This window comes from Ostrea edulis, chromosome 6 (genome assembly GCF_947568905.1).
Source record: "Ostrea edulis chromosome 6, xbOstEdul1.1, whole genome shotgun sequence".
Lineage (NCBI taxonomy): Eukaryota > Metazoa > Mollusca > Bivalvia > Ostreida > Ostreidae > Ostrea > Ostrea edulis.
Genome location: NC_079169.1, coordinates 13,486,390 through 13,504,674, shown reverse-complemented (window position 1 = coordinate 13,504,674; position 18,285 = coordinate 13,486,390). Strand labels below are relative to the sequence as shown.

Genomic DNA, 18,285 nt, shown 5'->3' with positions numbered 1-18,285 from the left:
GTACTGATTGCGTTATCTCCCCATAATAAAACATGCGTGTCTACTATATGCAAATTATTTATTCTAAAAATAGCATTAAATAGGTCATATCTTGGAGTGGTGTATTTTGCACATGAGAAAAAGAAATGTTAAACATCTTCTACTTTACCTCAAGTACACAAAGGGCTGTCAATGATGTTACATCTGAATAAATCTATATGCAATACACGGGGTTGAGACACTAAAGATTGTAACCTTTAACATTCTATGGCTTATTTTATCTGGCCCTACAGCTTTTTTGACCTGGAGAATAGGAACTATGTCAATAATATCTTGCTCCACAATTTTAATGCTGTTGTATACACTATTACAATATAGAGAAATTGCTGGGAGTGTAAGTTCATCTTCATTTACTGATGAAATCGATGAAGAAAAAGAGTCAACGCTTCAACCTTGTCGGTATGGCTGTATGTAATATGTACATCACCATTTTCTTTAATATCCTGAAGCGGTGGTATTTCGGTCATGGGTTTAGTTTTTAAATATATCTTTCAGAAGTTGCCAACACATTTTAGAACTTTTGATACTTGCATCAGTAAGATTCGCTTCTATATTATTATACTAGTTTGATATCGCTATTTTTTTCATATTGTTAACTTTGTTACCTAGTTTTTTAAAACATCCCAATCAGAATTGTGTTTTGTTTTGAGCGCTTTACTTCTCGCGCGGTTTCTTAGACGAATTATTTTCCACAGTGCAGAATCGAATCATGGTTTATCTTTAGGTCTGATGGTGATTGTTTTTTCCGGAATGCATTGTTTTACATGCAAGGTGAAGATAACGAACAGTGATCAATCTCATAACTCCTACAAGCAAAACAAAATAGATAGTTGGTTTAAGAAAGTTTCTCTCCGCCTGATCTATATCTTTCGCGTCATTGATAATTTTGTTTCAATCTGAATTACGTAAGAGTGTATTTAGTGTATCAAAATCTGCATTTTTGCATAACGAAACTTTATGCTCATAAAGGCGGGGTCATGTGCCTAGTAGAAGTAAGTATCTCCTGTCGACTGGTGCCGGTTATGTGAAGGGTTTAACAAGATAAACGTGGAAATTAAGGGTTCTCTGCTTCGTGTTTGACGAATGCTGTGTAATGATCTCCCGTGAAAGGTGAAGATAACAAACAGTGATCAATCTAAAAATAAAAATGGTTGATGCATAAACCATGTTTTGTGTTTATAGGAAGATACGGATGTGTGTGTGTGTTGAAAACGACACTATCTTTACTAATAAACAAAGCGCATTGAAAGTGTATATCGCTATCAGTTAAATCATTATCAGTTATATCACAGATTTCCAATCGCTATCAGTTACATCACAGATTTCATGCTGCGATACGATTGTTTAATTTTGATATATTTTAAAGATATGCCTTGAACATGGGGATGATGGTGTTGTGCAGTCATCATCCCGTGGATGTCTCACGCCAGTATGACCATAAGGGGGCAATAAAATTGTCATCATGCATGTGACAGCAAATATTAATGGACAGGTATAAAAGTTAAAGATTAGAACAATATCAATATGTATTTCGAAATCTATTGTGATGTAAACGGATTTTCAAACTGTGAAGATAAACTGTTTACATATCGATGCAGTGTCACTGCCATCAATGCTATTATATTGAACATTTTCAGAAATAAGAAGGCAAATAAAATTGGTGAAAAAGAGACTGCATTGGTTACCAGTATATGTTAGAATCGAATTTAATTACATGTAAGTTAAACTTTTATCTCGCCAGTAAAGATAAAACTAAAACAAGAGGACCAATTACAAGTAAGCGTAAAACAAAATGACCAAATACAAGCGAGCCTAAAACAAAATGACCAAATACAAGCAAGCCTAAAACAAAAGGACCAAATACAAGCGAGCCTAAAACAAAATGACCAAATACAAGCGAGCCTAAATCCAAAGTACCGGTACCAATTACAAGCGAGTCTAAAGCAAGAGGACCAATTACAAGCAAGCCTAAAACAAGACGACCGATTACAAGCGAGCCTAAAGCAAGAAGACGAATTGCAAGCGAGTCTAAAACAAAAGTACCAATTACAAGTAAGCCTAAAACAAGAGGACCAATTACAAGCGAGCCTAAAACAAAACGACCAATTACAAGTGAGCCTAAGAAGCAAATCAAATTCAAGAAAACTAAACTTCAACACGAGTTGAACAACACAAAATCACGTGAAGGACAACACGAGAAGAACAACATTAATACATCATAAATGCGTGACTACTGGTTATATTGACTCTTTGGTTTACCGTCGTAAAATGTCTGAAATAATACCAAAACGCCGTAAAACCATGAACAATCAATCTTTGATTTATAAATTTATATTTTTACAAGGCGTATTCATGATTCCTAGCATTCCAAATAGCTATTGTTGACCTATGATCTATGAAATACGATGCACGTGACATGGTCTATAATGGTAACTAGTGGAAGGGGGTTTGGTGAATTTTGGATTACTCTACATGATTATACAAATTCTTATATTTACACGCTAACAATAAAGTAATTGACTTTATATGGTTACTTGTATAATCTAACTAAGTAAGGAGAATTAATGCCTATATACACACCACGCACGGTATGGAAGACTTATATGGAAATGTACATTGTACATAATACAATCAAAGTACTGAAGGTACTGAAACGAGGTGACGTTTGGCAGTGACTTCAGCTTGTCTTTGGACAAGAGGCATCATTTCTACATTTGCCATTGAAACTACATACAATTCAAAAGCTGCACCCTCTTCACGCCCAAAGAGCTTTCTCAAAAGAGCTTGTAAATTTGAAAAACCACTGACTGTCAACAAAACAGAGCAACCGTCTGCCTTAACATTTGCGTTTGCATCACGTGCATGTGGATCGAAAACATGGAACAGATTGCCTGAGCAGAATACAGCAACAGAACTGCCATTGCATATAAATATACCTCCATCTTTGGTATTTGCAAAGCATAAATTCAGTGCTGTAGCAAGAGAGAGGAAAGGGCCGTTATCTTTAAAAGTGGATTGTATTTCCCCTGCATAAACTGGTAAAGCAGACACATGAAGCAACTGATTTTGAATGCAAACATTTTTGGGCAAGTCCTCTGGGTTAAGATGTTCATGTGGACAGGCCTGTCTTGCATGCTTGTATAAAACATCACCTTTTTCGAGAACAAAATGAATATCATTCGCATCCCAATCTCCAAACAATTTTTGGTTAACTGCATTAAATGCAATGCACACAAGTGAATTTGCTACACATTGTTTACCTCTGCTATATTCTGAGAAAGTTTCTGACCCTTGATGAAAGTTGGCAGACACGCATTTCAAAATTATGGGATCTTTTCTTACATTGTGACTTTTTCTTTTTTTTGACAGATTTTGGGCTCTCCCTTTGATGACTATCAAAATCATGATTTTTTCTTTTTTTGCTACCCTTCATATCTGATGACGACAACAACTGTCAACTCTTGAAATAACTCATTCAATTCTTGAGTCAAAGTTAAACTAGCTGCAATAATGTAGCCCTATCCAATTTTTTTTTTATTCTGACGTTTTCGGGATAGGGCTACAATTCCATAGGATCTCCGTAATGGTGCAAAATAATTTTATGAATAACCGATAATAAACTCTGTGTATTAGTCCCAAATGTTGTTTACACCAAAAGGAGTACCAACTTTGTGCTCGGGCATGTCTAATAAAGGTGTTTTTCATTAAATATAATGTACAGCATGCAAAATTCTTCGTCTGCTCCGCCATGCTTGTTATCGCGAGATCTCGTAGGTGGATCTAATGAAAAACCTATACGTTGACAATCAGCGCGAAAATGTAGTTACTCGAGCCACTTCGACAAAGAGAGGAAAATCATATTGTTGCAGAGAGAATTTACACTCTGCTGTTCGGTTTTTAACTTGATATTAAATTCAAACCTTTTCAATACCGACGAAATAGCTTTCGCCTCCATACTTGTCCATTGATGTAAATACTACCTTATATGGCATATGCAAATGACTTGACAATCGGAAGTTGAAACTTCAGTACATCAAACATGGCGCACAAATATGAATCGAGAAATTGGAATTTATCGAAATTGTTGAAAACGGTAGAATAGAGCCTCACAAATCTTAAGTTGCAGGTTGTAAATTTATATATTGACTAAGAAACATAGAATATCATTTTATTTACGTAAAGAAAGTCAGGAAATGTTTAGAATGAGCACGGGAGTGAATCACTCCCGCATTTGCACCATTACGGAGATCCTAAGGAGTTGTAGCCCTCTCCCTAAAAAAAAAAAAAAAAAAATGAAAAAAAATCAGAGAGGGCTACATTATTGCAGCTAAAGTTAAACCAGTCCAAGAAAATTTCCACTCTTGAAATATCAACTCTTGAAAACAAGTGTCAACTCTTGAGATAATTCATTCAACTCTTGAGATAAATCATATTTCGTGACAAAGAAATGTAAACTTGATTTCCAATATATTACTTCCAATGGAGTTCTTTTCTTGAATAACAAATATATTCACAAAAACATGTTCATTTATATTTCTTAATCAATGTTTACAGTTATCTGACTTGACCATGAAAGAGCGCGGGAAATGTCGCTCGGCCCTTTCGATCGAAGATTACATGTTTACACCCAGATTTAGTATTCAAATCTCAAAAAATACGTCCAAAAGAAATATTTTGGTAAAATTGTACGAAATTAACACATTGGGTTTCAGATAATTGCCTTGAGTTAATGCGTTGGCAAGAATATATCAGTTCTCTCAGGCAAGACGTTTTCTCCTTGTTGATAAACAGGATAGCGTGGCGCGTATGGATACAGAGAAATAGTGCAGAGTTTAATATTAAAATTCTAATTACACACAATTTCTGCTTGATAAATACAACAGATCACATACAAGGAAGACTTCTTCAATCTGACATAAAACAGAATTTATATATAACAGTTTAATAAAAATGGAACATAGTATCAATGTGAACTATTTTTTGATAGGCGATAAATCGGCTAATTAACATAATTTTCAGACATAAGAGGAGACAGCTGTTTACCCAGAATTCCTAGAGAAAAATAGACCATGTTTTCCCCGTCTATATGTGAAAATGCGAATGAATACAGAAGCAATGCAAATCGTTTCCTACAGTCCAATTCTGTTTTTCTAAGATCGTGGAATAAAATGTTGGCAAACGACAAATAATTTTGATTTTGTTTACAAACCTAAACACTAATTCGCGATTCCTTTTGATGTGTGGACTTTGTTTCATATCGAAGGGATAAAAATTGCGATTTCATAAATTCTTATTTAACTCGCTTATCGTAGAGGGTAAACATATGGATCCTATATCAATCTCAAAGTGAATTGTGACAGCTTTTACGTTGCATTAGCATATGTGACAACACATTTCTTATATTAAAAATCAAAGTGATTTCGCAAATGGTAGTGATTAAAACAGGGCGCCATTGAAGCTGGGGTCTGACATACGAGGCTGACTTACGTCACCTCGAAAAATGAATGAAAGTGGGATATACGTTCACATGTAACATAAATAGAACTTGCGAGGAATTAAATTTCCGATTGGAGATCACGGGTCCACCGACACGATTCCAAGAAGTTGTGGTTTCCTCTTCCGACGAGTCAGTCTCACTGAATTTACAAAACGCAGAGGTGTCTGATGGAGAATCGAATTTTTCTGAAGGGGATTCTCCTTGGGGTGATTTTGTCGCTAGCACTTCCGGTGTGGATCAGAGGTAAGATTTGATAAGAACGTTAAGGATAGGAACGGTCTGATTAAATTTTTAAAAAGGCCAGTAACGAGTGGGATATAAACTTTTTATACATGTTTAACGAGATGTATAATTAATTGTTGATCTTATAACCATGCTTTTCATTGCATGGGGTTAGGATGGTTCCTCTTGAGGTACTGTTCCAAAGTATATCTTATAGATTGATTGATTGAATGTTGTTTAACGTCCCTCTCGAGAATATTTCACTCATATGGAGACGTCACCACTGCCGGTGAAGGGCTGCAACATTTAGGCCTATGTAAAGGATATAAGCCAAAAACTCTCCATTCTGTGAGAGAAAGAACTGATTGAGGACCGTAGGGCCATGATCAGTTCTTTTGTTCACAGAATGGACAGTTTGAGGCTTATATCCTACTTAAAACATTACATCTTTTGTTCTAAGAATGGACAGGCTCAGGTAAACCCATTGTCAATGACAATTATGAATAAAGCCATTTTCTAATAGTCTGATAAAATAACCAGTCTTGCATAGAAGTCTGTTTCTTTTGTTCACTTATTGGGCAGTGTCAGTAATCAAGGGTGTCTTGTACTGCAGATTTTATATTCACTCACTCTTTGGTACTGAGCCATATCAACATGACCTCCTCTGATGGGGAGAACATTTTCATTGCACAATCAAAAGTTAAGGATTTTAATGAAAGTACTGCGAATACTATCTGAAATATATGGAGGGTGAGAAAGTTATGGAGCCAAATTTTGATCTGAAAAGCATTGTATTTTCGAATGTTTAGATGAGGAAATAATTAACGCCAGTCAAAAGAACCCAATACGTTTATCTCGTGAAATGAAATGAAATTATTCATGAAAGCGAAAATAATATTTCAGAATTAGGATATATGCCAATAAAGAAAACATGGAAACACGTTGTGAAGAAGTTTTTGGAATGTGCCTCTGGATCCAACGAAATTCAAATACAACATGAAAATGTCTTTTAAATTTAAATTTTGATGCGATATAATAATGGCCAATGGAATTTAAAAACAAGAGGCCCATGGGCCACATCGCTCACCTGAGTCACCTTGGCCCATTTCTGAAGACTTTCCATATATATTTGCATGAAAAACCTTAGTCCCTATTATGGCCCAAACTACCCTTTGCAAACTTGAATCTACACTATGTCAGAAAGCTTTCATGTAAATGTCAACTTCTCTGGCCCAATGGTTCTTGAGAAGAAGATTTTTAAAGCTTTTTCCTATATTTGTATGTAAAACTTTGACCCCCCCCACTTGTGGCCCCATCCTACCCCCCGGGGGCCATGATTTGAACAAACTTGAATCTGCACTATGTCAGAAAGTTTTCTTGTAAATATCAGCTTTTCTGACTCAGTGGTTATTGAGAAAAAGATTTAATTAACTATATATTTGTATGTAAAACTTTGATCCCCCTTGTGGCCCCATCCTACCCCCGGGGGCCATGATTTGAACAAACTTGAATCTGCACTATGTCAGAAAGTTTTCATGTAAAACTCAGCTTTTCTGGCTCAGTGGTTCTTGAGAAGAAGATTTTTCCTATATATTTGTATGTAAAACTTTGATCCCCTATTGTGGCCCCATCCAACCCCTGGAGCCCATGATTTGAACAAACTTGAATCTGCATTATGTCAGGAAGCTTTCATGTAAATCTCAGCTTTTCTGGCTTAGTGGTTCTTGAGAAGAATATTTTAAAAGTTTTTTCCCTATATATTTGTGTTCAAAACTTTGATCCCCCCTTGGGGCCCCATCCTATCCCCGGGGGCCATGATTTGAACAAACTTGAATTTGCACTATGTCAGGAAGTTTTCATGTAAAAATCAGCTTTTCTGACTCAGTGGTTCTTGAGAAGAAGATTTTTAAAGATTTTTCCCATATGTTTGTATGTAAAACTTTGATCCCCTATTGTGGCCCCATTCAACCCCAGGGGCCCATGATTTGAACAAACTTGAATCTGCATTATGTCAGAAAGCTTTCATGTAAATCTCAGCTTTTCTGGCTTAGTGGTTCTTGAGAAGAAGATTTTTAAAGTTTTTCCCTATATATTTGTATGTAAAACTTTGATCCCCCCTTGTGGCCCCATCCTACCGCCGGGGGCCATGATTTGTACAAACTTGAATTTGCAATATGTCAGGAAGCTTTCAGGTAAATTTCAGCTCTTCTGGCTCAGTGGTTCTTGAGAAGAAGATTTTTAAATGACCCCACCCTATTTTTGCATTTTTGTGATTATCTCCCCTTTGAAAGGGACATGGCCCTTCATTTGAACAGACATGAAAGCCCGTCACCCAAGGATGCTTTTGGCCGAGTTAGGTTGAAATTGGCCCAGTGGTTCTGGAGAAGTCGAAAATGTGAAAAGTTTACGGACAGACAGACAGACGGACAGACAGACAGACGGACGCCGGACAAAATGTGATCAGAATAGCTCACTTGAACCTTCGGTTCAGGTGAGCTAAAAATATATGTGAATCTATATATATATATATGCTACACCTTTCAAATTTACTTTATTTACAAAATGTAGTCAAAAATAGTTTTAGAAGAAAGCAATCTGAAAAAAAAGTACAACCCCTGATGGACTCGATTACTTGAACCCGCGATCTATAGTTTTCAGTAGTCGACTGTTAACCTACTCAGCTAGGCGATGATTTTTTAAATGAATAGGAAAATATTGCTGATACTTATATTTTCATCCATGTTTTAAAAGGAAGTCAGCCATTATGACGATGTAGAGTAACTCCTTAAAGTTGGAACAGATAACTCTACGAAGGGGAAATATTGTTTTAAGTGTTTCAGTGATATTTTTTCGATATCTGTGTTGATTCTTACTTGTAGAGAATTTAAAATTAAATTTATATCTCTGTGACAAATGTATTGTCTTTCTCTTATCTTCAGCCTACCTGTAGACGTCTAACAATGTATTGGGTTTACCTGGCACTGTCCAATAAGTTGACAATTACTGTCCATTATTTTTAAGAATGGACAGTATCTGTCCTTTATCAAAAATAATGGACAGCAATTGTCAACTTATTGGACACCTACATGTAACCTTTTCACTACAAGTGGACTTTCTTCTATATAAAGGCCTAAAAAGTCAAAAGGATTGCGTAACAAAAATGTTTTAAGCTCGGCGCTTATGGCCTTTGAGCAGAGAGGGATCTTTATCGTGATACACCTACTGTGACACGGTACCCCGGTTTTTGCGGTCTCATCCAAAGAACCATCCATATAGTCGCCTTCTACGACAAGCAAGGGGTACTGAGGACCTATTCTAACCCGGATCCCCACGGGGTTATATCTTATTGATGACAAAGGTATTCTATAGTGATTCTTACTGTAAGACTGCAATAAGAATGTATTTGTTAGGTTCTAATATCCAACCAGGTAACAAGAAAGACACATGGTCAGCGTGGCTGTCGTGTAGTGAATCTTGTGACGGTGGACTGCAATCTAGGGCCCGGGATGTGTGTCCACCTGAACTCGAGAACACCTGTACAGTAATCGAGAGTCGTAGATGTAACGAATTTTCTTGCGATGAAATACCAAGTAAGCTTACTTTCCTTTGTCACTCTACAGTAAGATTTACATACTCAGATGATTACGTTCATTAGTGCCGTTTTCCTGCTTATTCACTTGATCTGTTTAGGTTCATCATCGCCACGTTCCATAGTAACAACCTCTTTGGGCACCAGTGAGCATGCCCAGAAGAAGTTTCTGACGAGTTCTTCATATGTTCCTTTCAGAAGTCGACCTGGTATTTGCATTACACATGCTTATATTGCATGATAATAAGTCTCTTGAATGATAAATGCATGACGTGTGACTATCATGGCAGAAGATAATACTCAAAATAAAAGGGAAAAGAAATACATGTATATTCCTCTTGCATACATATAAAGAAGACCTAGAGAACCGTTGAAAGAATTCAGTGACTCTTCATTAAGGTAAAAATGATATACCGTAACCTTCTATTGCCGTTTTCCTGTTTATTCACTTGGTCTGTTTAGGTTCATCATCGCCACGTTCCATAGTAACAACCTCTTTGGGCACCAGTGCGCATGCCCAGAAGAAGTTTCTGACGAGTTCTTCATCTGTTCCTTTCACAACTCGACCTGGTATTTGCATCACACATGCTTATATTGCATGATAATAAGTCTCTTGAATGATAAATGCATGACGTGTGACTATTTCCGTATCATGGTAGAAGATAATATTCAAAGTAAAAGGGAAAACGATTTCATGTATATTCCTCCTGCATAAATGTGAAGAAGCCATGGAAAAATTCAATGACTGTTCATAAAAGTAAAAATGTAATATATGTGGCACTGACTGGTGTCTATAAACAATGATATCCTCATCTTAATAATTGGACAATATGAACAAAATCATTTAAATTAAGTAATTTACCAAGCTTGCAAAATATCAGTATTTCTGCTAAATAATCCATTTTCACATTTGAACATACAAGTGCACTATTTCAATAAATCCCTTCTAGTAGTAATATACAGTTAAGAAATAAGGAATCACTCTAAAATATCTATTGGGTTGGTACGTGTTCAAATTTTCCATAAAGCCTTTTAGTCTAGATAGTCGTCAGGTATAGGCAAAACATTTATAGACTGAACAGAGGACGCAGATGAATCTCCCTGATATCACAGAGAATGTGGAAGTGCATGAAGGTAAGGGACGGATTTGATTTGGATTTGTAGGCTAATTGTTGACAAACATGAGCTCACTGAACGCTTCTGTTGCCTCGATAAATTTCTGTTATAGGTTTTGAACGACGCCTCGCTTCAATGCTCCGACATAGACATGATTTGGCATGCTTTTGAGGCACGCAGGCAGTGCAGTGTGTAGCTGGGTGTGTAGGTCTTAATGTACTTTGATTTGAAAGACAAACATATAGTGGAATTCAATTATAAGTTATTGAATAACATATCATGTAATACTGCATATATTAGCAAATGGAAAAAGATGTAAAAAATGAATGTACGCATTGTAAGCAATTTGAGACTATAAAACATTTAATTTACGAGAGTGTAATCTTTTGAAATACGGATGTATATTGAATTGCTGGGATAAAATGTAGAAATTCATTTCAAAATTAAGGATTGTATCTCCCTCATGCATAGTTCTGATACTTGGACGAATTTGGCTCCAGTTTTTTTTTGGCACTCTAGTTTTTCTTTCAACTCTTACAAGCTTTTTGTCATTTCGAATTTCCAAAATTTCGGCTTGAGCATCACTGAAGAGACATTGTTTGTCGAAATACGCATCTGGTGCATCAAAATTGGTACCGTACAAGTTTTACATTATGACCCCTGGGTCGAGGCCTCTGCTGGTGGACTGTTAGTCCCCGAGGGTCTCAACCGCCCAGTATATTTAATTGCTGTTATAAAATTTAGAAATTCATTTCCAAATTAAGGATTATCTCCCTCATGCATAGCTCTTATCGAATTTGACTCCACTTTTTTGGCACTCTGTTTTCCCCTAAAATAGCTCTAAAAGTCTATTGTTATTTCGGATTTCAAACATTTCGATTGAGCATCACTGAAGATGCATTATTTGTCGAAATGCACATCTGGTGCATCAAAATTGGTACCGTATAAGTTTTACATTAGATGTATCGACGACGTTTTATCTATTAACAACAATAACTTTCATTCATAAGTCGATTTGATATATCCCTGTGAGCTCGAAACACCATAGAGTCGTCCACTTCTGCTTCATACTTAGATCTTTTATTGAAATTAGATTATTGATTAATGTTTTCCGCCACACTCAACAATTTTTCAGTTATCTGGTGGCGCCCAGTTTTTATTGGTGGAAGAGAGAACCCAGATACAATGTACCTGGGAAGAGATCACCGACCTTCCAAAAGTAAACTGGGAAACTTTCTCACTTACCGGCGCGAGTGGGATTCGAACCCGCGCCGACAGAGTTGAGAGGTCGTGTGATATTGAGCACGATGCTCTAACCACTAGGCCCCACTATTGAAATTAGATATTAACAGGAAACGAACAACTCAACTTTATGATAAACGGGATGATTTCAACTTCTCCATCCTCAACTTCCCATATCTATGTACAATGTAGCAATATTCCAGTAGCACCTGCCTATGGTGTTTATATCTCTCAACTGATTCGATGCGCAAGAGCTTGTTCTGCGTATGGTCAGTTTTTAAATCGAGACAAGCTACTGGCAAACAAGTTCATGTTATATGGGTTTCTACAGTCTTTCCAAAATTATAAGGTGCCTATGAGGAGTAGGCATCCCTGTCGACCGGTCACACCCACCGTGAGCCCTATATCCTGATCAGGTAAACGGAATTATCCGTAGTCAAAATCAGTGAGCTTTGATTTATTATACACAGTATTAGTCATTCTTTGATGAATATGCGTATCTTAATGTATAGCATTGATATATAATAAACTGACGAATAATTGGAATTTACTCTTTCAAATATATTCCCGTGGGGATCCGGGTTAGAATAGATCCTCAGTACCCCCTTGCTTGTCGTAAGAAGCGACTAAATGGGGCGGGTGTGGCACGATAAAGAATCCTCCTTGCTCAATGGCCATAAGCGTCGAGCATAGGCCTACATTTTGCAGTCCTTCACCGGCAGTGATGACGTCACCATATGAGTAAAATATTCTCGAGAGGGACGTAAAGCAATATTCAACCAACCAACCAAATCTTTCAAATATTCTATTTTAGTTTGGCAAAATATTTTCCACAAACCCAGTATTATAGTGATTAAACAAGTACATATCTCCAAACATTGGGTCTTCATTACCACCATTTTTGGATATTAACTGATAACCGGTGCATAGCGTTTCCAGCTGTCCAACTCTTTCCCCTAAATAAGGAGGGTGTAGTCAAGCCAAGGATAAGAGCTATGCATGAGGGAGATAATCCTTAATTTGGAAATGAATTTCTAAATTTTATAACAGCAATTAAATATACATCCGTATTTTCAAGCTAGTAATGAAGTACTTAGCTACTGGGCTGTAGAGACCCTCGGGGACTAACAGTCCACCAGCAGAGGCCTCGACCCAGGTTTCATTTTATTCAAACATCAACCAGTTGCAAAGCTTTTAGGTGAAAGGTGAATATAACGTACAATGATCAATCTCATAACTCCTACAAGCAATACAATATATATAGTTGGGCAAACACGTACCCCTGGACACACCAGAGGTGGGATCAGGTGCCTAGGAGGAGCAAGCTTCCCCTGTAGACCGGTCACACCCACCGTGAGCCCTTTATCTTGATCAGGTAAACGGAGTTATCCGCAGTCAAAATCAGTGTACCAAGAACGGTCTAACAATCGAGGTGAAACACGCCAGACAGCATTTGACCCAATGATAGGTTGTATTGCCAAACTAGATCGTTACAACGACCGTAGAATTTGCCTAATGCTGACTTTAAACGAGACTGTTGAAATCCCTGTACCATCAATTTGTTTGTCAGTAGCTTACCTCGATTTAAAAACTGACAAAACGCAGAACAAGCTCTTGCATATCGAATCAGTTGAGATATATAAACACCATATGCAAGTGATAATGGAATATTGCTACATAAATATGGGAAGTTGACGATGGAGAAGCTGAAATCATCCCGTTTGTCATACAGTTGAGTTGTCAGTTTGCCGTTAATGTCTACTTTCAATAAAATATCTAATTATGAAGCAGAAGTGGATGACTGTGTGGTGTCCTTTATTTCGAGCTCACAGGGATATATCAAATCGACATATAACTGAAAGCTATCATTGTTAATAGACAAAACGTCATCGATATATCTAAAAGTTGAATTGAAGGCCACAGCGAAAGATTTTTTATTCTCATGTAGAAGTTTTTGAATAAATTCTGCTATAAAACCAGGTCAGCTAAGAAAGGAGCACAATTAGTACTAGAGAAAACTTTATCAACGTATACTTGGTAAACGTTTCTCGAGTAAAAAGTCACGGGGCGAGATAAAAGTTTAACAAGATACATACATGCGACACGTGTTTCTTCCGAACATTTAAACTCTGTGGTTTCTGTTTCATTATCATAACCCTTAATGTATTCAACAGCCAGGTGAGGGCGTACAATGAGTGATTTGAAATAATAATTAAATCTTTCCCACACATTTGAAATATCTTCATCCGTGTTTCAAGAGTGTTTTCCATGTCATTTCAAACCGTTTAAAGATAATGAAAGGTACTTTAGGGCATGGTATTACATACTTCCATGCGTTTTTTACATATAATTTCTGAAAGAAAGCGATCTTGAAAACACACCACATCAGGTGCCTAGGAGGAGTAAGCATTCCCTGTTGGCCGGTCACACCCGCCGTGAGCCCTATATCGTGATCAGATAAACGGACGTATCCGTAGTCAAAATCAGTGTGCCAAGAACGGCCTAACATTCGGTATGAAACACGTCAGACAGCATTTGACCCAACGATAGGTTGTATTGACGAACTAGATCATTAAAACGACTATATAATTTGCGAAATTCTGACTTTAAACGATACTGTTGAAACCCCTGTAACATCAACCTGTTTGTCAGTAGCCTGCCTCGATTTCAAAACTCATTATACGCAGAACAAGCTCTTGCATATCGAATCAATTGCGATATATGAACATCATAAGCAGGGGATAATGGAATATTGCTACATAAATCTGTTGATTGAGAAGCTGAAATCATCCCGTTTATTAGAAAGTTGAGTTGCTAGTTTTGCCGTTAATATTCATTTTTAATACAATATATAAGTACGAAGTAGATGTAGACGACCCTGTGTTGTCTTTTATTTCGAGTTCACAGGTGTATCTAATGAACGTATGAATGAAATTGATTATTGTTAATAAGGCCACAGCAAGAGAATTTCTTTCTTCTCATGTAGAAGTAAAAAAACACCTCTGCTTCATAAGAATATAAAAACAGATAAAGTAACATAGGAGTACAAAGGTCCAATGGAAATGTAGCCCTCCCCCGAAAACACCACAATAAAAGACTCGGAGAGGGCTACATTATTGCAGCTACCTTCTGCTCCCAGTTCCCATCAACTCGTAGGTTTACATTTGTCTAAGTAACCTAAATTCGAATAGGAGATACAAGATCCACTTATTCCATTGGAATATGAGACGTTACGTTTAGAGTAGATGATATCACTTACTTGAAAAGGAGATATACATTATTTGTCGAAATGCGCATCTGGTGCATCAAAACGGTACCGTATAAGTTTTTTTCAATAAATGTAATTTATTCCACTGGGTGATATTTAAGAAATAAATTTCATTTTTGAAAATACATCAGGGTATGAATTGCGACGCTTCTTGCCAGCATGCTTCCTGTGACGGCGTGATGCAGTTCATATTCTAATATAAATCAATCCACGGTTTTAGTGTTACCATTCTACATTCATTTCTGCCGGAATTCCTAGCTGTTAAAATAGAGATTCATTCACACAGTGTTCAAACTCTGGCGCATTCACGGGGAAATGGCCATCATTACAACTTGTAAATATATATCAGAATAAAAAAACATGGCAGATGTACCGGTAGATATACCGGTGTATAATACAGCTTATTAGAATTAGATCCTATGATCTGCTCATTTACTATCGTTACTATGTGGTGCGATAGTAGATGAGTGGATCACAGAATCTAATTTTATTCAATGATCTGGCTTTGTTACCTACTGATACATGTCGTAGAAAAAAAAAGGACCAATCACAAGCGAGCTTAAAAGATAAGGAGCAATTACAAGCGAGTCTAAAACAAAAGGACCAATCACAAGCGAGCTTAAAAGATAAGGAGCAATTACAAGCGAGTCTAAAACAAAAGGACCAATTACAAGCGAGCCTAAAAAGCAATTCAAATTCAAGAAGAATAAACCTCAACCCGAGGACAATATTTCATCATGAATGAGTGATTCCTGGTTACATCTGTAATAGAGTGATCTTGGGTTAATGAATAAATTTTGCTATAGATATATGCTTCAATGTATTTTACTTTAGAAAAACCTGGATCCACTCCTTTATTTCTCTAGCCCTTACATGTACATATATAGGTGAACACATTTACTAGTCATTACCTTAAAGCATATGTCAAAGGTCTTATAGTGTTCTTGAACTTCATTGGTTGTGTTTTGTGAAGTTGCTTTTGGTTGGTTTTTATTGTTTTGGTCATTGGGTTTTACAGCCAAAATTGAGCATTCTGTGTCTAGTTTTGAGAGAAAACATACTTCATGTTGACTTCTTATTGAAAACAAAGACTTTTCCTTCTTTTCTGGTAAGTAATTCATTACTAATTACCCTTATTGGTAAATGTCAGTTAATATGTCCAGTCTATACATTGTATATATTTGCAAAAATGAGATTCCTTTTGCCCTAAACATTAACTTAGAGAAAGGCTAGATCTAGAAAGAATGATAGTTTTGTTTAAAGCTCTTTGATTTCATAAATCAGTTGCTTATACTTCGAGTAAATTGGTGAATCTATCAAGTTACACTTTATTTTATAATCAGAATATTTGATTAACTTGTTCGGAGTGAGCAATTGAATTTAACTTTGATAAATAGTATTTTTAGACTATTGTATGTAAATTACAAAGTCCATGTACATATCCACATAGATAGATATATATACCCTGTACATGTATGTGGATGCCTTTTCCCATAGAATGGTAAACATATGATTTAAGTTTTAATGATAATGTATTTTTTATGACTATTTATCACTGGTATTAAACTGATGTACGTAACTGCAGTTACGTACATCCCAAGATGGCGGAAGAAGAAACAGCTAAATCAGAATAGCGATGTTTTTGTCTTTTAGAAAGCAAAGTGAAATACACTTCACGAAAGAGGATGTCTATTTATATCAATAGTTCACAACTGTACCCAAAGTCTTCATGATACTGTCCCAAATTTGCTGCAATCGGTATTTGAAATACGTAGGTTGATGTACGTAACTTTCACAATATGATGTACGTAACTTTCCGATTTGCACTTAAAAGATGTACGTAACTCAAAAGATCTCCATTAAACTTTTATTCATTCAAAAAGCCCGATAGAATGCCTTCATCAATAAAAATCACATGTTAAATAATGCTACCAACATGCCATCAAATCAAACTTTCAATTTAAGCTCTTTTAAGAAGATTTAGGAACGTTCTTTCATATCTATGATGTAGTACCTATAATGCTATAAGTTAAAGAGCAATCAATCAAATAATGGCACAATCATTGATAAACTTCATTCAAAGTACGCCACAAATATTCTTCAACGGTAACCAAACTCGTTAATGTATGAGCAAGTACAGCATCGACCATGTTTTTGTAACAAAGGGATAAGGGACCGGTCATTTAACTTGGTTGTTTAGGGGGGGGGGGGTCGCGACAGAATTTTTTCAGCATTCAGCGGGCGACAATTTTTTTTTTTATTAATTTACGCTTCGCGACAATTTTTTCCAGTCTAATTTTGCATTACTTTTATCTGGGACTACTATTGGTGCAAAAACCTTGCTTCAGATAATTTTTTTCTATTTTTTCTGCGCCAATTTTTTTTTTCGTCAGCAACAAAATTAAAATAAAAACATATAGCCCCTTTCCGCAAGTTACATGGTTGGTCCCTAGGCAAAATGAACAAAAAGTATTTTTACCCACCGAAAATAACAGATAAATCAAATGAATGTAATACCATGATCGGTTTGTCCACTTTATTTTTTCTATGATTGATACTTTGTTAATATGGCTAGTATTCTTTTTGCTTTATTTGATCCAGATATACATGTAGCAAAAAAAAAAAAAAAAAAAAAAAAAGAGCAAATTTATATATATTCAGTAAAATTCGGCCCCATGAATCAAAATCATACTTTGAACAAGAGACACTTCAGTTTCGCGCATTTAAACTTTCAGCTATTAAATCATAAATGGGCAACGTTAATGTAGAAAAGTGTGGTACATAGAGCATTTTGCTGGGGGAAAAAAGACGTGAAAGATATTTATAAAGTAGTGATGTATAAATGTAATACATGTCATGCATGTATTGAGGTACACGATACTGAAGTGTCTTTTTTTCGAAATTATTTACCATCGAGAGAATTCAAAGATATGTCCTGTAGAAGAGCAAACAAAATTCACAATTCTCGTATTAATTTGTTTATACATAAAAATTGGAAAAAAATGATAAAACATTTGACATTTTAGATCTTCTAAGCTTGTGAAACATTCATACAAGTTAATGATAATGACGCAAATTTCTCCTTTAAATCTTTAAACCCTTCAAAATACCAAGAAAACCAACCCCCAAAACATCCATTTTACCTACCCCCTCTCCCCCGACAGAAATACTACGGTTTTGTTGGACCTCCAAAAGACACCAAAATTCAAAATTTGTCCTCCCAAGAAAGGCATAGTCTTTAAATGGTACAAAATTTGGAGTAATATCCCCCCCCCCCTTTTTCCCTGTGTGCAGCATCTGTTCGTATCAAAT

General features: G+C 36.2%; 1 protein-coding gene across 1 annotated transcript; it reads left to right on the top strand.

The window, feature by feature from the left end:
* Nucleotides 1–5,697: 5,697 nt before the first annotated feature.
* On the top strand, nt 5,698–10,823 carry LOC125646102 (uncharacterized). The gene is made up of 4 exons (XM_056141643.1): nt 5,698–5,779; nt 9,169–9,348; nt 9,810–9,917; nt 10,576–10,823. Exons 1-4 carry the CDS (start codon nt 5,704–5,706, stop codon nt 10,632–10,634), a joined length of 423 nt encoding a protein of 140 aa, XP_055997618.1. The 5' UTR covers nt 5,698–5,703; the 3' UTR covers nt 10,635–10,823.
* The last annotated feature ends 7,462 nt before the right edge of the window (nt 10,824–18,285 follow it).